At 41.6% G+C, this 27,241-nt stretch overlaps 3 protein-coding genes across 25 annotated transcripts in view; 2 read left to right on the top strand and 1 right to left on the bottom strand.

Annotated features, from left to right (window-relative positions):
• agmat (agmatinase (putative)) overlaps positions 1-9,775 on the top strand; it is a 35,283-nt gene extending 25,508 nt beyond the window's left edge. Inside the window, exons 1-7 of one of the 5 annotated variants that reach the window (XM_088994226.1) lie at positions 3,340-3,449; positions 5,201-5,403; positions 6,103-6,151; positions 6,800-6,995; positions 8,222-8,401; positions 8,495-8,579; positions 8,647-9,775. In XM_088994226.1, the coding sequence (XP_088850352.1) occupies positions 5,223-5,403; positions 6,103-6,151; positions 6,800-6,995; positions 8,222-8,401; positions 8,495-8,579; positions 8,647-8,720 (765 nt within the window). In that variant the 5' untranslated portion in view covers positions 3,340-3,449; positions 5,201-5,222 and the 3' untranslated portion in view covers positions 8,721-9,775. The other 4 variants (XM_088994191.1, XM_088994217.1, XM_088994208.1 and 1 more) reach the window with 4 other exon arrangements.
• LOC148902976 (tubulin alpha-1B chain-like) lies at positions 80-3,125 on the bottom strand. The gene is made up of 4 exons (XM_088994178.1): positions 2,973-3,125; positions 2,198-2,420; positions 1,976-2,124; positions 80-1,188 (listed from the first exon to the last, which is right to left on the bottom strand). The coding sequence occupies exons 1-4, from the start codon at positions 2,973-2,975 to the stop codon at positions 214-216; spliced, it is 1,350 nt and encodes a 449-aa protein (XP_088850304.1). The 5' UTR covers positions 2,976-3,125; the 3' UTR covers positions 80-213.
• Positions 9,776-12,407: 2,632 nt separating the features above from the next.
• The window catches only part of hspg2 (heparan sulfate proteoglycan 2), a 96,603-nt gene continuing 81,769 nt past the window's right edge, over positions 12,408-27,241 (top strand). For 15 of the 19 annotated variants that reach the window (XM_088994110.1, XM_088994075.1, XM_088994168.1 and 12 more), the window contains exon 1: positions 12,409-12,724. In XM_088994110.1, the coding sequence (XP_088850236.1) occupies positions 12,668-12,724 (57 nt within the window). In that variant the 5' untranslated portion in view covers positions 12,409-12,667. Of the gene's footprint in view, positions 12,725-27,241 lie in introns of all 19 variants that reach the window. The other 4 variants (XM_088994062.1, XM_088994029.1, XM_088994068.1 and 1 more) reach the window with 1 other exon arrangement.

Below are 27,241 nucleotides of genomic sequence, written 5' to 3'. Positions count from 1 at the left end.
TTTTCAGACTTCATACCTTTTCTTTGTGAATAGCTCATCATTTGTTATATTAAAAAAGACACAACCCATCAAATACTTAGACCAGCAATTTATTTTGAAATGTATTCCAGAACTGTAATTCCTCAAACATTCAAGGACATAATAACCTCGGATTGGAATTTCCTTTACCAGTCTCACAGTGGAGAAATTGACATTTCACTACTTCAAACATTTTTACTCCTCTCCTTCTTCTCCATCCCCATCAACAGAGTCAACTCCAACCTCCTCATAATCCTTCTCCAGAGCAGCCATATCTTCTCTGGCCTCAGAAAACTCGCCCTCCTCCATGCCCTCACCCACATACCAGTGAACAAATGCACGCTTGGCGTACATCAGGTCAAATTTGTGGTCCAGTCGAGCCCAGGCCTCTGCAACAGCAGTGGTGTTGCTCAGCATGCACACAGCCCTTTGTACCTTGGCCAAGTCTCCACCAGGAACTACAGTGGGTGGCTGGTAGTTAATGCCCACCTTGAAACCGGTGGGGCACCAGTCCACAAACTGGATGGAGCGCTTGGTTTTGATGGTGGCAATGGCAGCGTTGACATCTTTTGGAACCACATCACCACGGTACAAAAGGCAGCACGCCATGTATTTGCCGTGACGGGGGTCACACTTCACCATTTGATTGGCTGGCTCAAAGCAGGCGTTGGTGATTTCCGCCACCGACAGCTGCTCGTGATACGCCTTCTCGGCCGAAATGACTGGTGCGTATGTAGCCAGGGGAAAGTGGATGCGAGGATATGGCACCAAGTTGGTCTGAAATTCTGTCAGATCAACATTGAGGGCGCCATCAAAACGGAGGGAGGCTGTGATAGAGGAGACGATCTGACTGATCAGCCGGTTGAGGTTAGTGTAACTTGGACGCTCAATGTCAAGATTCCTTCTACAAATATCGTAAATGGCCTCATTATCCACCATGAAGGCACAGTCGGAGTGCTCGAGGGTGGTGTGGGTGGTCAAGATAGAGTTGTATGGCTCCACCACTGCGGTGGACACCTGGGGAGCTGGATAGATGGAGAACTCCAGCTTTGACTTCTTGCCATAGTCTACAGACAGACGCTCCATCAGAAGGGAGGTGAATCCAGAGCCAGTTCCACCTCCAAAGCTGTGGAACACCAGGAAGCCCTGGAGACCCGTGCACTGGTCGGCCTGAACACACAAAGAGGAGACTTTTTTTTACTACTATAGCACTGATTTGTTCAGAGGTCTGAAAAATAATACAAATGTTGATCATGTTGATTGGTAATCAATTTGAGTCTGTTTATTCAATGGTTATCAGGAAACAGTGGTGCCTTGAATTACAAGATACATTTTACCATGGCCACCATGCTCACTAAAGACCTCTCACATTACCTTCAACAGAAATTAGTTGAAAATACTGACTCCACAAAATGTGTGAAAGGGGTAGAACAGAAAATAGGAGCTGGTGTAAAGGAAGCCACTCTCGCGGCACCATCTTGAAATAAAATAAAAAATACATATATATTTATAAAATATACATAAAAATAATATCAAACACAGCCATTCAACCTTAACCAACTTTCTGCACCCTCTTTGTCATGTAAAGCAGTTGTAGATTAAAGGCAGGAATGATCAAAGTGTCCTTTTATCAGTGGATCTATCAGGTCATGATGAAAATGTGCAAACATCTACAAGCTAAATTTTGAAAGCAAACACAAAGCTGTAGCATGCATTGACGAAAATGGTTTGTCTCACAACTCCTGTCCCACGTAATCCGCTTCAATTAAACTCCAAGCCGCAACGCAGTTCCGTCCACACATCCACTGGCGTATGTGGAAATATATATAAGTATATATAATTTAGGACTAGTAACTGAAATTTTGCACAAAAATTAAATGCCAGAGCAGCACCTCTTATCTTAAAGAAATAATCGTATTTCAATTGATGTTATAGCCACAAGTGTCAAAGTACAAACCAGTTTGCGGATCCTGTCCAGCACCAAATCGATAATCTCCTTGCCAATGGTGTAGTGTCCACGGGCATAGTTGTTCGCAGCGTCCTCTTTGCCAGTAATCAGTTGCTCGGGGTGGAATAACTGGCGGTAGGTCCCCGTGCGCACCTCATCTAAGGATATTTAAAAGGATTTAAATTTATACATGGCAGGTAATAGCCAGATCTACTGTTCATGAACCATTACCGATGACTGTGGGCTCCAGGTCCACAAAAACAGCTCTGGGGACATGTTTCCCAGCTCCAGTCTCACTGAAAAAGGTGTTGAAGGAATCATCTCCACCACCAATTGTCTTGTCACTGGGCATCTGTCCATCAGGCTGGATCCCATGTTCCAGGCAGTACAGTTCCCAACATGCATTGCCAATCTGGACTCCAGCCTGGCCAACGTGGATTGAGATACACTCACGCTGTGGAGCGGAGAAAGAGCAGACATTTTAACAAAAACAATCCATGTGATGAATTAAGGCGGGTCTCCGATTCCTTTCTTTTAAGCATCGCTTTACGTTGTGATGGCGCACATGATTTGGATCACTTCATGCAGCAATGACTGAGATCTGACAGCAAATTGGGATTAGTGCAGACACGAGGGGATTAATCTCGGTCAGGTAGACATGGAGCAGTCAGATCTGGTTGTCGCGAGGCCACATTCTCAGTCGTGCTGTGTGAACTGAAATTCTGCTTTCCTCCCCAAAATAGGAGATGCTTAAAAGGAATTGTCTTTCGCATTTGTCAACTAAAATGAGCGTATGCGTGTTGGAGTGGGCTGCAAAAAAAACGAAGAAAAACGTCGAAGCCTTATTTGCGGGTGGGCGCCATGATGAAATAAACGCTTTCCCGCCTGAGGAGAAGAAAATGCAGACAAAAGCATCACCTGCATACGATTCAAGCAAAGCCCTAATTCGCTCTCCTGTTTTCTTTCGTGTAATGTTAAAAAAGTATACAAAAAAGGCGATTCTTACCATGATTTGTTGTAGTAGACGTCGAGATTATAAAAACAGATCGGCTTTGTGTGAAAGTGCCCGCGCTTCTGCTATCTCCAAAAAGTGGACAGTATTGCTGACGTCACAAATCTCCGCCCCGGCTGCAGCAGTAGGTTTTTTTTAAACTCAACTTTATTGAGTAAAATGTCAAACAAACGACTAAGCGTTCGCGTACTTACTTTTCAATACCGTACAGACAAAATTATTTTTCCAAAAAATAATCAAACTGACCCCTGTCAATAATTTGGATATCAAATGAAGTTAAGATACACAATTGTGTACAGTCAAATTGATCGGATAATGTTTTATTTGAATAAGGAGAGGAGGCGTTAACATTTGAAATGCTGTCGAGAGGTAACACGAATAAAACGCATGCTAAGTATGCAACCCTTTATACAAAGTTTCAGGAAGGCTCAAAGGTTATAAATTACAGAGCGTCTAGAGTTTGAGCAACAGGTACACGTAGAACCATGTTTAGAGCTCTGAGGGGTGGTGCTCGTCGGCTTTCAACTACTACGCGTTGCTTCTCGCGACCATTACGGCTGCAATGGGTTTTTGCGTCAGAGTGTCGAGGTTCGATCCGAATCCCCGACAGAAAATGCTCCGTCAAACACTTCAATGTGCCTCCCAGCGCCGAATTTGTTGCGAGGGTTAGCGGAATTCCCACAATGGCCAAGCTGCCTTTCCAGCACACTGCGGAGGGTCTTGATGCAGCCTTCATTGGGGTCCCGATTGATACTGGAACTTCTTACCGACCTGGAGCAAGGTGCTGTGTTTTCGGTCGGTGGATCCACTGCCCTAAATTAACAGTAGTTTGTTACCCACGTTATTTCAAATTTTGTATCATAAACTGCTCCATATGGAAGCAGTTCAATTTTTTATACTATGCATCACCATTGATACTTGTGAATTTTCATTTCCCCCCTCAATTAAGTACATGCATATTGCCCTAAAGCCCATTGTTATTACTATTGAATTGCAATATATTTACTTCGTTTTTGTGGTGGAATGGTATGCTTGATTAATTTCTTATTTATTTGATTGATTAATTTCTTCCACTGTGTGAGTTGCATCAAATTTGGCGATGAAAATCAAGCCATCTCAATCCACGTTATATACTGTTCATCCCCTTTAGGTCTCCAGTCAATCACAGGCCAAATGAAACTAAGGCAGTGGTGTCCAACTCATTTTTGTCGCGTGTCTCTTCGGAGTTACTGTTTCCCTGAATGAGCTGTTCCGACTGAAACTATGTAAAGAAGTCAAGAGCAGCGTTTTATTGAACTATTGTTACAAGTGGGTTGGTCACAAGAGAATGCTTACAACATGTCACTGATTTATTGCATGTGAAATATTAAAAACTTGGTGCTGATTTTAGCAGGCATCGTGGAAGTCGTCATATTTGATTAGTCGTAGCAGGCCACTTCAAATGCTGTTTGACACCATGCCCCTAAATGAGCATGGAAAGGGGAAAAGATTTGCGTTTCCCTTCAAATTTTGCAGGATAACACAAACTTCTTTCGGTGTGTTTTTAAAATGCGGTTGTGTACTTCCGGACCATCTCCTAGGTAACTGAAAATAACTTTTACTTTGAAATTTGCTAGAAATGCAAAGACATCAAAGCGGTTCACGACTTTAATTATTAGTACTTTCCAAATCCTCCTGTACCGTTCTCTTCTTCCCCGAAGTCGTATCATCTCTCAGTCACCCTTGCATGATTAGACATTAGCCAAACTTACCCGGAAGTGCAAAAATGCGCATTAAAAAGCTTGGTGTTACAAAGAACAAACAAAAGGGATTGCAAAACTTTGCATGTTAGCGCAGTTTTTTTCTTCTTCTATGTCTCTTTAACAGGCCACATGGAGAAGTGATAGGGAGGGTTGAAAGATTCACACTCGCATTCGGATTAGACATAAGTAAACAAATGTTGGCTGCAAGCAAGCTTGGCAACTGAACCATTGCTCGACAGGTGACACTGATTAAGTAAATAATAATATTCATTCATGACAATTTTTAGGTATTGAGCTCATTGAAATACAAAATCTGATTTTGAAAATGTCTTCAGTAAAGATCTAAATAATACTGGGTGGTCATATATGCATGTGACATTACATTTGATAAACTGTACATTACTTTGGAAAAGCAGTCAACATTGTAATAACTATTGTAACTGAAATTGGAGTTAATGATGTCATTGTTCACAATTTCAGGTTTGGCCCAAGGCAAATCAGAATGGAATCGGCCTTGCTCAGGTCCCATAATAGTGGTACCAAAGCTGCTCCTTATGAATCGCTTGTCGTGGCTGACATTGGGGATGTCAATGTGAATGTGTATGACCTGGAGGACACCTGCAGACGTATCAAGGAGACCTATAGAAAAGTGCTGGCCTCAGGCTGCATCCCCTTGACAATGGGTTAGTATGCTTATGGGACAATAACACTTTTTAATGACATGCATATACTCAATCAAGTTTTGTAAATATAGTGTAAATGATTGTTGCAAATATGCCCTATATTTCAATAGTTTTAGCAAATATCACGTGTGAATTATGATTCATAGAGCGCTGACAACTTGTCGGTTTGGGGATCATAAGAGAACCGCTTCCCAGAATTTCACTTCCATAGCATTGTTTGCCCTACTTATATTTACACAATTTAAATTGTGTATCAATGTTATTTACCAAGATGGTAAATCACATAGATACACAATATGGTATATACATATAGATACACGTGTGTAAGAAAGAAGTACAGATGACGGCTGAAGAAACCTTTTCATTGATACGTATATATACACAAGATACCAAGATGGTAAATAACACAGATCGACCTTGTAGTCAACTATCGCGTGATAAGTGACACACGGGCACGCTGAGGGGTTGGAAGCATTCAACCACAAGAATTGATAATGCAATCTGAAATGTACTTAACTCAAGATACCTCAACCTGCCTGGAGAGCATTAATATTTCTTATACAAAACAATAGTTTCTTATATTTTGGGGAAGATGGCGTGAACATTTTGACAAATAGCACACTCAAAAGGACCACATGGATAAGACTAGGTTTCCTACTGTATAGCAGTTGACCAAAAACAGTTTTTTTGTCTGCCCAGGTGGAGATCACACCATTTCATATCCGATCCTGCAAGCCGTTGCTGAGAAGTAAGTTTAGCCTAACAATGAAGCTGCACTTAATTAATTTTTGTAACAAATTAAATCTTTAATTTCCCTCATTTTTAACCTCCATGAAAAAAATACACATTTTCAACCAAATGACGGATGAATCAAATGAAAGCATATTAGATTTGTACAACGTGCAGCAATTTGAAATATCCAAATTAAACCTCACCCCAAAGCACTAACCCGATGTCATACATGATATTAAAATCTGTCAGTTTTCCAACTGTTTTGATTTTCCTTTGCGTTTTTTTTTTGTGGCACATTTTCCGAGAGGCTCCAAAAGGGGTCTTCAAAGTAGAGCGTGAGGCGAAAAATAATCTAACGGATATAAGGAGACTCCATTTTAAGTTAAACCACCATCATGCAATCCAGTGTCATCACTTATTATCAACATTAAGACACTTTTCCTTTTCATTGTTAAAAATGTACTTGCCATATTGTTACACCTGATAACAAGAACTAAAACATGCTTGTGTGATGTTTATCTTCATAAAGTTCTGTGATGGCACCAGAAAGAAAGGAAAATAGTTTCCCCCCCAAAAAAGGATGACCATTATCCTAAAATGCATTCTATTTGACTTGAGAGGTTCCGCTGTATGAAGTTCTGAAGCTGCTTTGTACAAACACCAGATATGGACCAGTGGGACTCATCCATGTGGATGCTCACTCTGACACTAGCGATGTGGTCTTGGGTGCGAAAATTGGCCATGGGACCCCATTCAGACGATGTGTTGAGGACGGTCTGCTGGACTGCAAGCGAGTGGTGCAAATCGGCCTGAGAGGTTCAGCTTACTCCGCTGATTCGTACAAGTGGAGCCGGGAACAGGTTTTCTACTGGATATTACTCACCTTGAAATTAGTTAAACCAAGCAGCAAGAATAATAGGTAGACACAACCTTGAGATGTGCATTGACATAAGTGATGTTTTTCAAGAGAAGAGCCATTCGCATGTATTTTTTTCCTCTTGATTTGTGAGCAAAAATTGTTGTCTGGTGGCAGTGGACTGAATTTTCTAACAAACAGCACAAGGACAGATCGTGCCATTTCTTATACAAAGACCTTATTTAAAACAAGTGCCTATCTGGGGATCATGACATCACATTTAGAAATTCATATTTTTGTTGCAACGATAGTCAGTTGAGAATCGCTTCACTGAATTGAGTATAGGTATTACAAACAACCAACATTTGTAGACATGGTACAGGGGCCCACCACCCCGAATAACTCAGCATGTTGGCTGCAGCTATAAATGTTTGAACAGTATCAATAACCGGGCAGCCTGAGCACAGTCTGACCCTCACCAGGAACAAATGTGTTACCCATGGCTTTGCAGACTTGACTTGACACCAGTCTTGCAGGGAATAAACAGCTGGTATCGGGTTCTGACACACCATTCCCCCCATATGACTCCCTGAGGGATGTGCTTAAGTAATGTATGAGTTTATAATGCATATGCAAAATACGTAGTTGAGCAAACTCCAGGCACCCTGAAGGACCTTCAGTTATTATGCAAAAGCAAATTGATTCAGTAAACCTCCTGGCATCCTGCTGGAACTTTGAATGTGTGTTCTCAGTTTAATGGCCAGTGTGAAAAGCCAAACTGCTTCAAGCAGCCCTCAAATTTGGACGTGGTTACTTCTTCACCAACACTTCACGCCATCTTGTTGCGGTAGAGAAGACAGTTAGGGAGAGTTGATCGGGCTTTCCAATTCCAAGGTTTATGCTGTCTACGGAGGCCTCATGAAGCGCGTGCCTATGAAGGACCCAGCCTGTAATGGCCCTTCAGAGGACAGTATCCAAATTTGGACACAGTTTATGAATCCCATGAATCATGACCTGGTACAACCTCAGTCATCTCGGCTCATGTGTCAGACATTGCCTTCAAAGAATAAAGTCAATTGCTTTCAGACCATTTGAAAATAATGCAGAGAGACTACTTGATCCAACATCTCTCTTTAATACTTAATGGGAGCGCTTCCGATACCAACATGGAATCATGCACTGAAAGTTTGCGTATGAGAAAATACTTGAATGATTGGTATATTTTGCCAGGGATTTCGAGTGGTCCAAGCGGAAGAATGTTGGTATAAATCTCTGGCACCTCTAATGGATGAGGTCCGAAGTCAAATGGGCAGTGGCCCCGTCTACCTGAGCTTTGACATTGATGCTCTTGACCCAAGCTTTGCTCCTGGAACAGGCGTGCCTGAGATTGCCGGGCTCACTTCTATTCAAGTACGTCTGGTTTTCATTATTCACTGGTCTTAACAGCAACACTACACAAATATGCTGTATCATGTATTTTTCTTTATTATTTTGGGTATTAAGGGAGTTGAGATTATTCGAGGATGCCGTGGACTGTGCCTTGTGGGATGCGATTTGGTCGAGGTGTCTCCACCCTATGACACAACAGGTATGTGACCTATTTTATTCTGTCTTAAAATACCAACTACTTTGTCATGTTTTTTTTTTTTTTACAGGAAACACTGCCGTGACAGCTGTCAACCTCCTCTTTGAAATGTTGTGTGTCCTCCCAAATATGAAATACTATTGATATTTGATGACAAACACTTTAATGTGTTATCCGTCTGAAATAGATATATTTTAAGCTAATTTAGCTTTTCAATTTGACAAAAATGGACCTTGCCTACAAGTAATATTCGAGTCATATTCTCCTTAAAAGCATTCTCAGTACTAGATATCAAATTGAGTAAAGAGGTGTGATGAGATCTATTCTATGTGTGTTTTAATATATTTGCTGTCTTATGCTTAACTCATTCACTGCCATTCACGAATTTATTAGAAATTGAAAATATGACAGAGAGCGCCATTCCTGAATTAGTTCGGGTTTTGCTTTTACTTGCTTGGCTGATAAACCGCTGGCCAGATCTTTGGCGATGTTTTTTCCCTTCCACAAGGGGACAGCATTTCCTTTTTTTCCCATGGTATCGCTTTATTCCAGCTTCAGCTGCTATTTAGTTTTTTTTTTTCATTTCTTTCCTTTCCTCTTCCTTTCATTACTTTGCTGGTGTGTTACTTCCTGGTGGACTCTCGCACGAACGGCTGCCGATGCTCACCCGCACACAAAAAATCATGTGACTGTAAAGTGTCCTTGAGAGTTTTGAAAGGTGCTAAGAAATTATATGTGTTTTTCTTCTTCTTCTTCTTCTTCTTCTTCTTCTTCTTCTTCTTCTTCTTCTTCTTTCTTCTTCTTCTTCTTATTATTATTATTATTATTATTATTATTATTATTATTATTATTATTATTATATCAACCAATGTGTATGTATTGCATTGTATTTTGGACAGCCACCCGCATTTCAAGCAAATATAACTCCAGACCCATATAATTTAGGAAATAACTTTTTTTTCTGATGAAAGAAGAGGTTTCTTACGCTGCATTGAATGTTTATGCAATATGCAGTCTAAAACTCAATATTCTGTGGGTCCTGGAATTTGAGTAACAATGACAAAAACCCTGGCACTGGAGTGGACACATTTTTCATATCTGGCAATGAATGAGTTAAGAATAAAATATGCCAGTTCAAAATTTTGCAAAACATGAAAAGGCCTACGATGACATAAAGAGGGGGAAACTCTTGCAAGTGACTTTGTTTGTCCTCGTGTAGTCAGTGCATTTGAAAGTATCCAAAGGCCGTTGACCACCACAGCTGATACATTGTATGGAACTTATATTCACTTATCACAGCTGCTTCCTGTAGCTGCGAAGTGCACTGTCCAGCATTGTTTTATCTTCATCACCAAAACATAGTGACTATCATAACTTATCTTTTTAATGTTTTGTGTCACAGCTGAGAGTTTGAGTCAATCATACAGAGACGTATCACATCAAAGGTTAATCTAGGTTGCGATCGACCTTTGACTTGATATGCAAGTGTGACAAGTCAGTAGAAAATAGTATGCCTCACATAAACAGCTAGACGCAAAAAAAAAACAATACCCTTTGGGATCATGCCTGGATTCAGTCTGAAATAAAAGCAGGAGTGAATCACAGTGCCTATTATGTTTTCCAAGTTGGTTGCTTCCATGATTATCTGGCAACCAGTGCAGCATGGCTCCGGCACAAACTCATCATGTGACCTCAATGAGCACAAGCAGTGCTGAAAATGGAAAGAAGGGGTACTTCTGCTGCTTAACTAATTTAAGATGACATTTTATTCTTGCATACACTTTCACAAATGATATGGTCAGTACTTGTGTCTTGTAGGTGACATGAAATCTTAATGTGCCAACATGAACAATTACTAATGCAATTAGTAATGCGAGCAACCTTTGATGAGACAAGCCATATATCTACATACAGGCAGAACGTAGTGACATCCAATCAAGGGTGATTGAGACTGATTCATTTGTATTGAAACTTGATTATTATTTGAGGCCATAATGGGTTTGGTTTGCAAAAAAAAATTTCTTCCCATGTTGCCTAAATCACAACTTTTGCCTACTGTCAATTGCTAATGTACTGGTGCTGCTGAGCCAAAGACCTTCATACTTAAAATGTGACACCACATCAAGTCAAGTCAAATTTATTTTATAGCCTTTTGTCACAAAAAAAGTCTCAAAGGGCTTCACATGCCCACAGTTCATAAATATTAATAACATCCCCTGATCTTAAGACCCAAAAGGAGAAAGAAAAAAATCTGGTGCTGTGATCTGTTGTTAATAGGTGTGTTGGAGGCTCGTTTTGATGAGCACATAAGTGCCGCTCATTTCTATTTCTATCCAGGCCTCAGCCTTTAATTGGTAGCAGCTGTTGTGACAAATCTGGTAGTACAGTTGCTGTTGACGCCGACTCCTACAGACACAAAGAGTGGATTCATTCAGGCCTCCCTCCCCACAGCCTTGCCATGGCTCATGTTTGTACACTCCGGTGGCACAGTTGATGTGAGCAATTAAATGTAGTCTCATGAAAAGAGGCAATGAACACTTTCCACAGTTTGAACGGCTTCCAATTTTGGACCATGTATATTTTTTCTTTCTCCACTAGAGGGCGCTTGATGTTCGAGCATACATTGTAGCAAAACTTCCTCACTCAAATTCCAGGTCGAGAGCGATCTGTATGTATAATGCAGTATAATAATTTGCTGATCCCGTTTCAATCAATCCACTGAATTACTCCCAGCACACGAAATTCGAAATTACCTCATACCATGGGGGATTAATATACTTTATTCCTGCACTGATCTAGATTTTATAAAAATATATAAAATTAAATCCATGCAGGGAATAATCGAAAGAAAAGAAATGGAGATTAGCCATAAAACATTAACGTGTCTTTGGAATGACGGTTTTGATACATTCTCAAAAACAATGAATATAATTGTCATTAAAAATCATTAACAATGGAAACTGCGAAAATATCCTTTAAAAATCACACATTGATCAATAAATTGGAGATGGAGATTAATAAAATTACTAAAACTCAACATTCCATTGTTGAACTGAACTCGAACTCAACCAGATTCTAGTAGGAATGTTTTGTTGGTTGGATAGATGGAAAAACAGAATACGTACTGTACATACACACCTAAAACTAGTGTAATTTACAAATGACACAAATGACAAGCTACTTTTGATACGTATATACGTACATTTAATGAAGTTACTTTTAGACTTTTACTCAAGTAATATTCCACAATGCGATTTAAAAATCCAGTTATTTCCTGGTAAATTATTTTTCCCCAGGAGTAACGCATGAAGCATTAAGAGTGCTCAAGAGTACCATTAAAATAGTGTAATTTACAAATGTCACAAGTTACTTTTAATACGTAAAGTACAGTGAAGGAAGTTACTTTCAGACTTTTACTCGAGTAATATTCAACATTGCGATTCAACATGTTTCCAATCATTTCATGTGAAATAGTTTTTTTTTACTGAAGTAACGCTTTCAAGTGCTATAAACAAGAGTGCTCAAAAATACCCTATAAATAGTGTATACTACGATGAACTTTATAATGCAAACAAATGTAAATATGTATTTTGCTCATTATATACGTGCAGGGTTTTGTTGGAATGAGTGGCATGTACACTGAAAAAAACGTGAGTGGTGGCGTGCACATTCACACCACTCGCAGGTTTGAGATTACGAGGCGGTGTTTGAGGCTCCCCAATACATGCACTGGGATTAGCCACCGGCTCCCTGTATTCCATTCCGCCTTTTACTTTCCCAGTGCGCTATTCCGTCCCACACAGGACTTCCCTGTGATTTGCTTGGAAGAGTGCATCCACCCACCTCGCCACCACTTTACCGGATTGAAGCGCACAACCCAACGCGCACGTCCGGTGTCCATCGCCGACCAAAAAAAGCCATTGGAGCGGATTTCCACTCCTGTTTTTCGCACCTGTTGATGCTGTCCACAGACGAGTGATTTCGTCCCGACAAGCAACGCGCTGAGAGGAGGCAGGAGTCGGTCTAGGAGAGAAGGACTTTGTTGTTTCCACTTTCCCCAGCAGTTGCAGCCTGTGCAGGGTTGGAGGAAAATGGGCTCTTGGAACTATGGATTTCTGTATTTGTTCCTCTCATGCCAGTTGATAACTGTAAGTATCAATTTTAGTAAGTTATTTCCTTGAAAGTCGGTGCTGTCCCCCTTACCTCGTGTAAAATCAAGGCAAAGCAATAAAGAGGAGCTTTTGTATATTAAAGGCAATCAACTGATATTTCCACAGCATTGGTGAATAGTGGCGCTCACATGCAAATTGGGCTGGATTCCAGATTCCAGTGCAGCATGTAAGGGTGCTTTTTTAAAAGTGACAAACTAGAGTCCTTTTGGAGTGAGGCCACTCTAAGTTTATCCACAGAAACAAGCTATTCATAGTCACATCTGCCCTGGCTTCTTGTCTGCGTCACCCATCAAGCACTCACACTTGCACCAAAAGTAACTCCATACTTTGGTATTTGTATTATCCAACCTGCTGCTACGACAATAGTTCATTTTTTGGGGGGTCTGAATTACATACTTGTTCTTAGAATGGATGTTTTCAACACTCATCAGTCATAGGAACGTTCTCCACTGTTTCTGTAGACTGAAGCGTAGTACACATACTAGAGTCGTATATCTGAGCTGCTGTCTCAAAGCCTTGGTTGGTGGGAACAGCACCCCCACTTGCACTTTGGAGATATCACTTTTGGCGTCCTGGAGTTGTCATGACTGAGATAGCCTGCCTCTCCAGTGCTGGTTTGATTGATTTGAGATGCGTTGAATGATGGGAGGAAGCTGTGGTGTCCATCACGTCTTGCGCCAGACGGGTTTATTGTGACCCGCTAAGGCCAGTCTCAGTCGTAGTGGCATCAAAAGGCATCCACACTTTGACCGCAGCCTCCATCGAACACCGGGTCCAAACATACCGAAAAACAAAAAATTATGTGGAATCACGTGCATCTCTTTCCCCAACTGTGTCTTTGAACCATGGAGGCATGCATCCTTGTTGGATGATTCAATTAAGCATTAAGCACTGCTGGTGTTACCACGGGCCCTCCGATTGTGCTGCTGGAATCTTGGCATCTTGCGCATCAGTCAATCAAAGACAGTGAAAATCCTCAAGAAGCAAAGGTTTGCATCACAAATGAGTACAAGCACCCCGCTGAGAGTTAACAGTGGCATGCAAGGTTTTGGGAGAGTTTCACAACTTTTGGCTCATGTTGACTTGTTTGGGTTCAAATGTGACGTGTTTGTAAAATCCCTCACACGGTGCCTGACACATTTGGCTCTGTGTTGGCTCCCAAGTTTTGAGAGACACAAGTGTTCCCTGACTTGATGGTTGGGGCGGCTGCACTCCAGTTGGGGGTGGGGTGGCCTGAATTCCTTTCACTCTAGATCTTGCATGTGTGGCATTGCTGTAAATAATTCTTTCTCTACTTTGTAACACATAAAACAACTTCAAACGGACAACTTTGTCTCTGGATTGATTTGGTCTTCAATATTGACGAGGGAGAGTTGCCCTCTTCTCAGTGTGGCTCTATGTCAAATCAATCTTTCATCACATTTCTGCTGTAAATTGGGAATTTCTCCGTTTATGTGACGATTAAAGTTTTTCTTATTCTTATGGTTTACACGGAACTTGGACTTGACTTGGACTAGTTTCGAATTACATCACACAGTGGCCAGACATGACCTGGAGATATTTTTTTCACACTTTGAAAAAAATAAATAAAAATAGGCCGAGTATTTGTGGACAGTGCGGGTTTCAAATTGCCTTCATAGTTTCCCTCTGATTCATTTTCATCCATATTCGAAATACAAGCAATAAGAACCTGTTTCGTTTATTGCAAGCGAGTCATCAAAATTGTTTGTTTAGTTCAAGATATCAACGGAACATTTTACCAACACAGCAGATGATTTTTTTTTTATCATATAAGGTTATAGAGAAATAAAAAACAAAAACTCGTTGTTGGAGCTGAGAACCTGTGACTATCATTGCCACGAATGCGGAATACGAGCTGGCGCATTTCCCAATTTGTTGCCATGATTCAGAGCATTGTCATCAAATGGTGAGCATAGTTTTTGCTTTTTTGAATATTTCTGTACCGATGACCATTTTGTGTTTGGGAGCCTTTTACTGAGCGAGTTGCTTGTTCTGTAGCCACAAAGGGACATAAGTCTTCTTGTGCCGGTCCCAAGCCCGCATACATACAGAGGGTTGTGTCAGGAAGGGCATCCGACATAAAAGCTTGGCCAAAACAAACATGTGGATCAAACCTCTTAAGATGGAGGACACCGATTCGCTATGGCAAGCCCTTGAAGGGAAAAGCCGAAAGGAAAAGAAGAAGATAGTTTGTTTTCAATGAGAGTCGATAAGGAGCGTGAAACAGCAGCGCAAACACCAACTGAACTCCGTCGTTTGAACTGAAGGGAGCCTCCCCCGCCACACACGCACACATACATCTATTTCGTTCACATAATTGCTTGAAGCCTTGGTTCAGTAAACAGTGCATTGTTGAGTTATAGCCACATGAGAAAAGCCATCTTGGCTGGTGGCAAGAGGCTGCACTGAAGCGGCTCGCCACTCCTCAAGCAGACTGGCACATGTGGATGTTTGCTGTCTCCATGGAAGTGCGACTCGATCCCGTGGAGTTCGGAGATGCGCTTTAGTAATTAGTTGGAGGCTCCTTGAGTTTCACCTATGCCCAAAATGAGATTAGAAAATCTTTATATTAATGTCAACAAAAAAGATTGAGTTTTCCCTCTTTAGTTAGCAAAACTGCAAAGAACATGAAATGAAGCAGAAAGTGCTGATATGTGAATGCCGTGGTTGAATACAAATTTAGTTTTCATTAGATGAGTTTATAGAACAAAGCAGTTTGGGACTACATCCCAAACTTGGGATGACATCAAGCCTTTTTGGGTGGTTGCCATCTTTATACTACCGTATTTTCCGGTGTATAAGGCGCACGCACCCAAGAGCCTTGATTTTCTTCAAAAGATGACCATATGCCTGAGCCACAACAGGTCTCGCAACTCCTGTCAGCAGCCAACGAATCCATTTCCTCCTGGAGAAGAAGTAGTGCATAACCCCAGCCTCTATTGTAACGGCGTATATTTGGAAAATATATCTATATTATATATGGAAAACCTTTTTCATTCATTGAAGGTGTGCCTTATAGTCCTTTAAAATCAGTGTTCGAAATAGCATCTGCCCGGTGGCCCGGGGCGTGCAACTTTTACGTCGGACGTACAACTTTCAAAGCCAAGAACTTCTTCAAGAAAAAAAAGTGTTTTTGTTTTTTCAAATCAAAAGGTTTGTTTTATTCAATAAAGCAAAAGCGACAAGCAAACCGCCACAAGTCACCTGGACTCCTCTTTCTAAGCGGCTTTCTAAAACTCTCAAGTACACTTTTCAGTCAGGGTGTAGTCCGAAGCAGGCTTCTGATTGGCTGCCGGTGCCGAGTATGCAAATTGCCAAACAAACGTTCGTTTGGCAATTATATATATATCCGGTTTCCTCCCACACTCCAAAAACATGCATGGCAGGCAGATTGACCACTGCAAATTTTCCCTAGGTGTGAGTGTGAGAGTGACTGTTGTACGTCTTTGTGTGCCCTGCGATTGGCTGGCAACCAATTCAGGGTGTCCCCCGCCTCGTGCCCGAAGACAGCTGAGATAGGCTCCAGCACCCCCGCGACCCTAATGAGGAATAAGCAGTACGGAAAATGGATGGATGGATATATGTATATATATGTATGTGTGTGTGTGTACTATATTATATAAACCTTTAAAAATATATAACTACTTTGTCCTTTTGCATATTGTCTTTTTCTGCCGGTCCCAAGCCCGGATAAATACAGAGGGTTGTGTCAGGAAGGGCATCTGACGTAAATGCTTGGCCAAAACAAACATGCGGATCAAATCTCTAAAGATGGAGGACACTGATTTGCTGTGGCGACCCCTTGAAGGGAAAAGCCAAAAGGAAAACAAGAAGAAGTCCTTTTGCATGTTGATTTATTTATTTCACATTTTCTTGGCTTTATTTATTTTTGAAGCCATTCCTTATGGAGGGTTTAAATACGACACACACATAAAAAAATTGTAGAGTAGTTACAAAATCAATGATGACTGATCTGACTCAAAATATGGAATAAAAGAAGCTGACCTATGTTGATTTCATCATATTTATTGATGAATTTTAAACTGACCCCATCGGGCCAGCGTTAATGCACTTTGGGTGGCCCAACACAGTTGCACAGTGGCCCCTCGATCTGATCGTCACGCCTGACTTTTGTGCGTGCCACTGCACTCGTGCTGTGCAAACCCACAGATTCCATATCAAACTGCACTTCAGCCGGTGTTACAGTAACACTGTGCGTGTTCTGACAAGTGTGCACATACTCTCCGATGCTTCTCATTGTAACCAGAGTCGCACTCTTTCCATTCGCATCTCTGAACACAGTTGGCCCTTTTTTCCCTCTGTATTCACCGTGCAACTCACAGAGGGCCGCTCATGTCATGTTGAATTCTCCTCTGCAAACGTCACCTTGATGCCAGTCTCACATGGGCAACATGTATGCTTGAAAATAGTAGCGCTCTTACACATGCAAAAGTTGTATTATTGCAGCTGGGAGCCTCAAATGACATGCCTTGACTCGGGTCAGACACTAGTTGCCAATTTTTAAGGCTTTTATCAGTGTCTGAAAAAATGGCTGCCCGGACGCCCGGGGCGTGCAACTTTTACATTGGGCGGACAACTTACAGAACGTCTCTGCCTGGGTGGCAGAAAGTGAAGAAAAAAGAAGAAAAAAAAACCCCGAAAGAATTTTTTTTCAAATCAAACGTTTGCTTTATTATGATTTTGAAATTTGAAAAATTCAGAATTTCGGTTCATTTGACAATTTGCATCATTGGCAGCCAATCAGAAGCCTGCATCGAATAACTTCGTACTTCCGGGTCCATTTTCGTATCATTTTCCAAAGTAGACGCACAGAGAACACAAGAAAAATGGATAAGTGGTTAGGAATCAAGCCAAAACCTCAGCACCAGAAGAAAGATTCAAAAGAAGCTAACAAAATTTATGACGCTACAAAATGTAAACGTACATTAAAAGCATCGTGGAAAGAGGAGTTCATGTGGCTTGTCCCAGACGACGCAACGCAAACATTGCATTGTGCAACATGCCGAACAGTGTATGGACAAACGACAACTGGAGCAAAATCATCAGCAAGGGATATTTACGATAAATTAAGTTTTCAATTACTTAATTTTAAAGTGTTCTTCTGTTATGTATTCTGATTATCAATCCTTAATACTTTGCAACAATGTTTTTTTTTTCTATTAGTCGTCTTATTGTGTTTCAAGTTGTGAAAAATGGAGCAGGCAACTTTATAGTTGGGGAGGCAACTTTTCAGAGTTGGCTGCCCTGGTGTCAGGTAACTTTTTGTCATGAGTTTCAGACACTGCTTTGATGGTTGAAACTTATGAAAGATATGACGTGACTTGGTATTTATGAGACTTGAGACTTTTCATGATTGCTTGACCGTCAGCCACTGGGTTCATACCATGTCGCGTCCTAACATGAGCCTCCATGTTTATTTCGTGTACTGTAATGATCATCAAAACAGTGCGTCATGCGAGCGTGACAGCAACCCAAGGTTAAAATGTGCCCATTGACTCCTTCTGTCATATATATCATCCGCATTCCCGGGTTAAAAAGCTACACGTGCACTAACCCCGGCTGGGTTCATAGTCGGGTCGCAGATGACTCGAGGACACCAGCAGCAATAAAAAGCAATAAAACTAGTTAATGGTCAGAAAGTATTTGCGTGTGGCAAATCACAACTTGAAGTGTGCGCTTGAATTGACAAATGCTGCTCTGGCCTTTGGAAATTGCCTTGACTCACTGGGAGCGAAAATGTTGTCCTACTAACCCTGTTTTCTACCTTTCCCTAAGGGACCACCAGCCTTTTTCCATGCACGCATTTGTTGGCGATCCATTGAAATGCTAAATTGAGTACAATGTGGCCTTTGAAACGTCACCATTGTTTTGTTGTAATGACCCACTGTACACGTGAAGCCACTTCAGCGGAGTTGCTGCCACCCCGCCTGCGTATACGACTTTTCTGATTGGAGTTGCCACCCCTTTCAGTAAAGTGCAGCTGGATTCTGCTCAAGGTTTTCCAAAAGAATGTCACTGCTCTTTGTGTCGTTCGCTTCCTACCTTCAGTCAGTGAAGGCTTCCTCTTACTGTCCAACAAGTCTCTACCTGTAAATCAACCCACCCGCATGTTATTTCCACTCAAACTGTCTGTGGGTCATGAATGTAAATCCACTGAAGCATTTCTCTATCATACTTGATTGAAATAATGGTAATTTAGGTGAGCGCATCTCCCCTTTCAAATCAGTTTTTAATTCATTTGCAGCAACCCGATAACATGTGCCCAAATCAGATCCTTTCTTCAGAAACAGAAGAATAATTGGACCTTTGGACCTTTGCCTCAATTTGCTTATGTAATTTTGCATGTGCTTACGTTTATAGTTAAATTCAGTCCTTACAGATGTCCAAACTGCATCTGGAGAGTCATCTTGTGTGGCACTCCGGTTTACCTAAGGAGCTTCTCATCTGAGCTGCTATCTCACCAGACATAACAACCCCCCCTAACTCTGATCCAGACACGCATCCAGGTTTTGATCTAGCAATTGTCTGAGCTCAATCTCTTTTTACTGGAGCGTTCCCACCTTCTGCTCAATAACCACCCCCTCCCAGGTGTCTCCCATCAAATGTAAGTAAATGGAGAAGGCCAGGTAGCGGAAATCAAGATACACGTCACATTGAAATGCACAGTCCGACTATCACAAATTAAAGTTTCAATGGTTTCTAATTATCTGAGAGAAATATGAGCTTCCTCAAAACAAAATGCGCTTTACACTTCACCACCAACATGTCGGAGGTCCAAGTCATTCCTAATCACATACAGTATGTATCACACACACACACGCACACACACCCACACACACACACACACACACACACACACACACACACACACACACACACACACACACACACACACACACACGCACACACGCACGCATGCACGCATGCACGCACGCACACACACACATATATATATACACGGCTGGATTGCTCAGTAGATAAGGCATCGGTTTGGAATACGGGAGACAAGGGGCAGAGAAAATGAGCACAAAACATCATCCAGTGTGGGTCCTTGGGCAAGACCCTTCACGCTAATGCCTACCTCATACAATGATGAGAGACAACAAATCGAATGACATGCCGGCTCAGACGTCGTCCGGCCAAACACGGTCTGCGTCAGGTGCTGGGGAACCAGAGCACCTTGATGAAAAATGGGCTACTGGAACAAAGCAGCACAAATGAACCAGTTGCTGATGGATGGGACTCACCCAGGATGACTAACCGAAGGGCGAACAATCCTGATCATGAAGGATTCCTCAAAGGGTGCAGTTCCTTCCAACTATCGGCCAATAACCTGTCTCTCCACAACATGGAAGCTCATGTCAGGCATCATTGCGGTTAAGATAAGTGGACACATGGATCAATACATGAGCAAAGCACAGAAAGGCATTGGTAGAGATACTAGAGGTGCCAAACATCGGCTGCTGGTTGACAGAACAGTCGCACAAGACTGCAGGTCCCAACATACCAACCTGTGCACAGCCTGGATTGATTGCAAGAAAGCATATGACTCGATGCCACACACATGGATCACTGAATGCTTGATGTTGTATAAGGTCAACAGGACCCTGAGAGCCTTCGTTGCAAACTCGATGAGGATGTGGAAAACCACACTTGCAGCCAATGGTAAGCCACTAACGCAAGTGTCCATCAAATGTGGCATATACCAAGGTGATGCACTCTCCCCACTGCTGTACCACACCGGGCAAGACCAAACGTGTAGGTTGTGCAAAGATGCACCTGAGACAATCCAACACATAACTGCGGGGTGTAGGATGCTGGCAGGGAAAGCCTACATGGAGCGCCATAACCAGGTGGCTGGCATAGTCTACCGAAACATCTGTGCGGAGTATGGACTGGAAACCCCATGGTCAAAATGGGAAACACCTCCCAAGGTCGTAGAGGACGACCGGGCAAAGATCCTGTGGGACTTCCAGATACAGACTGACAAGATGGTAATGGGCAACCAACCAGATATCGTCATCATAGATAAAGGGCAAAGGAAAGCCGTTGTCGTGGATGAAGCGGTCCCGAGTGATGGAAACATCAGGAAGAAGGAACATGAGAAACTCGAGAAATGCCAAGGGCTCAGAGAGGAGCTGGAGAGAGCCTGGAAGGTAAAGGTGACAGTCATGCCTGTGGTGATCGGAGCACTCGGGGCAGTGACCCCCAAACTTGACAAGTGGTTGCAACATCGGATATCTCGGTCCAGAAAAGCGCAGTGCTGGGAACAGCACGGATACTGCGCAGAACCCTTAAGCTTCCTGTCCTCTGGTAGAGGACCCGAGCTAAAATGGGGGACAGACACCACCCATGGGGGGTGAGACAAAGATTATATATATATATATATATATATGTATATATTCATATATTCCAGCATGTACTTGTTGATCTAAACATGAGTGATTGACCATGTTGTCAATTTCATTGGGAGCGTAATCACTCTCTGCTACCGTAACAAATGAGGCCATTCCGATGGAAATGTATGTGGCCATCTACTGTTCAGGTGGCTCTGCCCAGGATTCTTTCAAACCTTTGACCCATGCTGAGTCATCTTCCTGAAGGGGAAATGAAATCCGGGATTGTGTTCTCTCCAAGAGGACCATTCTTCCACTGAAGTTTATTCAGGCTTTCCTGTATGTAGTCTGAATGTGTTGCTTCAAACAGTACATGTTCAGGTAAACATGACATGGGATTTGATAGCATTTTTTCCAAACCCACTTACTGCCCCACTTTCCCATCCCATCCATTTTATCCTCATGATGGTTGCAGGCATGTTGGAGCATATCCTCGCCATCTTTAGGCAGAAGGCGCAGTCCGCCCAAGGCAGGGAGAGGACATGCAAACTCCACATATTTCAACCCACGACAATCGGATTGCTAGACAGACACGTTGACCAGTCATGGCACACTTTTTTTTCCCACCAAAATTGTTGTTTTACGTCATTAAGTTAACTTGCTTGGAAGATATATAATGAAGGCCTGCAGATGAATGAATAAATCGTCTAAATAAATAGTCTGCTTCTTACAATCAAAGGTTAGAAACCTTTGATTAAATGTTTGCACACTGTCAAACAAGGCTGCCAACACATTTGTTTGATGCCTTGTAATTTCATAACTATTTTGTTTTTAATGCATGTCATTTTGTACTGACAAATAGAGGCTTCACCATGGCATTTTATGGTTGGCGATGGCATTTGAATGTCAGGGGGAAAAGACTAGAATGTGAATACTGGTAGTGCTGAAACATTTAACAAGATTAGTCCTTTGGGAGCTTCTGGAAATGATGACCACTAAGCATTGTGATCATGCTGAAACTCCCCGAGCTCTTCCAGATCGCTATCAGTGAGTCGATGATTTTACCTTTTATCCCTGCTCATTTCGAGTTCTTCTCAACAAATCCAGTGAAACCCAAAGACTTTGCAAAGTGTCATTAAGTTTGAGCGGCAGTGACAATGCTGCTAAGACAGTATCCGTTCATCCATGTATTTTGTTTGTCCCTGCCATAGTCGGCAGGTATTTGAAGGATAAAATACATATTCAAGCTCACATTTTCACCGACCGGCAATTCATAGACATGATTGAACTGGTTTTAGGTGTACTCGCATCAGTAGAAAATTCAGGCACGAGGAGAAATTATTCACAGAATGTCCAGAGCTGGGCTCTGAACTCCAAACCTCAAAACTGACCGCTACACATTAATTGTCCTTGGGTCGAAGGGTGACAGAGAATGATTGTTCGTCTTTGAATACCTTGCAATCGGCTGGCAGCCGGTTCACAATGTACCTGTGACCCTCGTGAAGACACACAAATTAAAGAGAAAGTAAGGGTAAATTAAGTGTGCGCAGGAGTCACCAACTACGATCCCCGGAGGCCCCTTTCGTTCGTGTTTGAAGTGTTTCCGTCCTTCGAATATTCACAATGGTTATCAGGCTTCTACTGAGCTCTCTGATAAAATGGACTGGATTGGTAGATATTTTTCTCTTTTTGTCAATAGGGGCTAGGTCTTTCGATTTGTGCAAAGACGATGGCTCTCATTTTACAAGCAGTGGGAGCTACAGTGACCAATCATTTGATAATAACCCAAATGACGTGAATCGCAGTTAGAGGATGTGCGGCGGGGTGGGGTTAATTTTTAACACTGTGAAACACTGAGTTATATGGTCATGTATGAAAAACAACATTGATTGAGTTTGATAAGAAAAGCTGGATAAAACAAGTGCTTTTATCTGATCGTCTGAGACAAACTAATGAAAAAAAAACATGTTATTCTGAACTATGAACAATGAGTTCTATCATTACATAAACCTTTACTCATTCAGTGCCAATGACATTATATTTTGATTCCAAGCATCTCACCACTTAATCCCAGGTACCTCCTGATATATTTTTTTCATGTTAGGGTAAAGAAGCGTCTAAATATGTCTGGCATTGAATATGTAATTTCCTGTAAATACTTGAAATGTATTTGATGTGGCAGTCATAAATGTCAGTGTTAAACATATCGATCGCTTTATTTATTATTAAAATGACGTCAGCCTATCAGCCATCCCTTCACTGGATTGATACACCAGACAACCAGACAACCAATCAGATTCGCATATTTGCAGATGACATCTCATTATTATGTACACTGTGCATGCGCAAACAACGTAATATTATAATTGTATTGTATTTATTAATCTATCCAGCAACAAGTTCAACAAGTTCATGCTGGACTCTATGCTTGTCTGTGACTGTTAAGTGTCCTTGAGAGCTTTGAAAGGCACGTGAAATAAAATGTGCTATTATTATTATATTTGCAGAATTATGCAAGAAAGGACTAGAACGGGAATGTCTGTAATTCAGTCGTAAATATGAATGTGATGTGGTGGTTGGAGCGAAGCCAGTTTCTTTTCTTGCCTCTCCTTTAGGAAGGCACCAATCCCCAACTACTCTGGGCTGTGACTCCTTTGCACAACCCCCTCAGTATCTCCACAGTCCTGCACTGGGGATCAATAAATATAATAAATAACATTTACTGTACATATGTGCTGGGTCCTTTTCACATTGACCTCTCACAGTGGCATTTTTCTCCTGAGTGACAGGACTTTTATTGCCATGACAAAAAAAGGACTATTGTCTGTAAAAATGTGGCAGGGTGAAAATTAAAAAAAGACCCAGTCATGATTTTGGTGTTCAAGACTGTGTGAGTTAAAAGCTGTTGTTTTACTTTAGGTTGGTGTTCTAAACCGCTATCAGGTCTGGAGGGACTACCGCATTGAGGTCAACACTATGGCGCTGCAATAGCAACGCACACAGATTTAATGCTGCACCCGTCTGTGCAAAAAGTGCAGATGTGTCAAGCCTGTTATTGCTTTGTCATTTGCTTTAGTTTTGTAGTTGAGCTTCTGCAGGGGAGTATGAGTCAGCCTGTAAAGTCATTTGAGAAGGTTTCCTTTTTCATCAAATCTCTGGTGAAGAACAGAGCTTGCGCCACACCACAATAAAAGAGTTGTGGGAACAGCAGCTGCTTTTTTTTCCCTTTCCTCATAATTGTGCGACAACTGCGGTCGTTGGGTAAACAGGACCGTCTTGTCCTCTCTTCATTCTATTTCATGCTAGTCATGGAAAAGTGATGCGTTTCTACGATTTGATGGACTTGGTTCACACTGTCCAAAGGGGTCAGTTAAAAGGTACTTTGTGATTTATGTGAGTGATGGGCTCTGCCAGGACCAAGAGGCCCTGTATTCCCTAACACGGTGACGACTTGGTATTGGATTTGCGGGGTGGTCACGAGGACACACAGGAGGCGTTGCTGAATGTGACACTGGCCTTCCAGCAGGCGAAGGGAGGGTCAAGCTGTTAGTTCATGTCCATTTATCCCCCCACATTGTTTCTGGTCAACCCCTTCAGGCTTGTGAACCCCGTTGCAACCTTGGAACTTATCGTTTCATCATGTTTGTGAGCCACATACTTCTGGCAGATAAACCTAGGCTGTGTGTCATTCTAATTATAACTGTTTTAAACACCAGCCATGATCATCAATCGAGGCTTTTTGTACACACAGTTGGCTCCATGTGTCAGTACGAAAAGATAAGAGATAACCATGGCTAAGACCATCGTAAAACATTTCTCATTAACTTCAAAGGGAATATCAAACAAAATAACATTATGAACGGTCATGCAAGTGTAAAATGAAGTTATTTATTCATTGTTGTGCAAATGAAAAAAACAAAGTGTGGACTCAGTCTTCACTTGGATGTTGAGTGATAAAGTAGCAAAGGCAGAAAGGAGACGCTGGCTTATACTGAGAGCGCAAGTGGCTTCCCATCTGAATCCCTAATAATGAAGTCTTGATTTTATCTCCTTTTTCTGAGCTGTTGCTCCAAGATATTTTTTCCTTAAAATTAACGCTCGGTTTTGCATGACGTCATGCACTACAGCTGTTGAATGTCCCGTTACGGCATTGACTTCGGAATAGTAAGACTTCAATAGGGGTCCAATCCAAAAGCTGTTGTTTTTCATCAAAGATATTAAGAATCATCTGCTAAATGATGATGTTTTATCACAGGTGATTTTTTGTCTGCTCTTTCTTTTCCTGCTGTAATGTCTCATTAGCTTGTTCCGACTTGTCTGTCAGCGCAAGTTCAGAGTGATGTTCACCAACTTTTCCGTGCTTCATTACCGATTAAACACCTGTGCTCAGTGTGTTTTCACACAAGCACAGCAAGTCCCCATGCCTATAATTACACGTCATTACAGAAGGAAACAGAGCCCTCACATCTGCGCCCAATGAATGGGGAGGTTTCCCCTGCTGCTTTCTTACATGCATGAGTCAAGTCCTGGTTAACAGTTGTTGGCGATGTGAGTACACCTTGAAATGAAGGGCCATTTGAGAGTTATGAGAACAGGTGAAATTTACCTGTTTACTGCTGTAAGGCCAATGCTCCAAAGTTCTGTTTTTGGGCTCTCCTATTAGCGTCTTAGCTCCTGAACTCCTTTGCTTAGATGTTGCGAAGCCAAGATCCCAATTTGAAGGACTAATTCTGCTCGGGTGAGTAGTGGACCAAAAAATCCCCCCCATCTCCTCCTGGCAGTGTTTTGCTCCTCGCAGCTGTGTCTAGTATAAAGTCAATCAAATAGGTTATTTCAAGCACACTGAAAACACATGGCCGTCATTAAGCCGAACCCATCAAAAGTGACTGTATTCCAACCATTTCGACAACCTTTGTTTGGTTGTCATTAATATTTTTTTCCATATTGGCCTTCCCCCAAGCTGCTACAACGTATTTCTTAATGCCTGACTTTTATGACCAATTGTATGAAGGGTGCTTTACAAATCAGGACCATAACATGTCTCTTTATTACAACCTTATCATTGGTAACGATTAGTTTACCTCTCAATTAGTTGTGCACCACTCATTAGCAGAGAAACAATCATAGCAATACAAGATTCTGATTTTTCCATCACAGTACCCTCTATTTTTGCATTGTTCAAGAGGAATTCCTCTATGAACAAACCTATACTTATTTAAAATGCAAGTAGCTTTATTTTGGAGCTAATCATAAGAGGAAATGCAAATGAATAATTTTCAACCAAGTCTGCCCTTCAAAATGTTATCCTAATCTCCACCTGCACTGTCAGCAAGGTTTACTGGTTCTGTTGTTTATTTTTTGTTCTTTTCCTATACACTCCCAAACAACACCTTTTTGAACATCTACTTTTGTGATATTACATTTATAAAGGACAACTAAAGCCATCTTGTCAATAAGTGTGATTAAAAATGGGACGGTTTGCTGCAGGCCGAACGTCTAGACAGGATGATTCACCAGGGGAGCTAATAAACTGCAGTCACCCAATCTACGCTGCCGATCAAAACATCCATGAAGGAAGTCTCATTGATGATAAAAACAAGATTCACAGTGCAAATGGTAAAATGAAAAGAAACATTCCATACCAGTCCCCATAAAATTAAATGATACATAAAAAGTTAGGGCTGTTTCTCGCTGATTGTGGGCAAAAGTTTGAATCCCCAAGCTGAACGCAGTTCCCGGGACCTGTGTTTGTACTCTAGCCATATCTCCATCCTGGACTCTCCTTAATTGCTTATCCAAAGGCTGCTTTCACTATCTCGCTGTCGAACATTTGTACTTATTCCCAAACACGGATGTACCGGAAGAACAAAGAACACCTCAGATGAGCATTCAACTGTTAAACAGCTGTCTGACCTTGTTAAAAATTTCACAGCATGACTTCGTTTATAAATTCATGAAAACCGACTGCTCATGAGCCGTCAAATTAATGGGAAATTAAACATTAAATCATAAAGGACATTTGTAGGTGTAAAAAAAAAAAAAATTCCAATCCAAGAAATAAATCTGCCTCTTGACAGCATAGATAACATAATCCTATTAACAAGGTTCCTGTTTT

This window comes from Hippocampus bargibanti, linkage group LG01, assembly GCF_051943395.1.
Source record: "Hippocampus bargibanti isolate YZ-2025 linkage group LG01, ASM5194339v1, whole genome shotgun sequence".
Classification (NCBI taxonomy): Eukaryota; Metazoa; Chordata; class Actinopteri; order Syngnathiformes; family Syngnathidae; genus Hippocampus; species Hippocampus bargibanti.
Note: the sequence above shows the minus strand (reverse complement) of the source record. Positions and strands in the feature narration are given on the sequence as shown.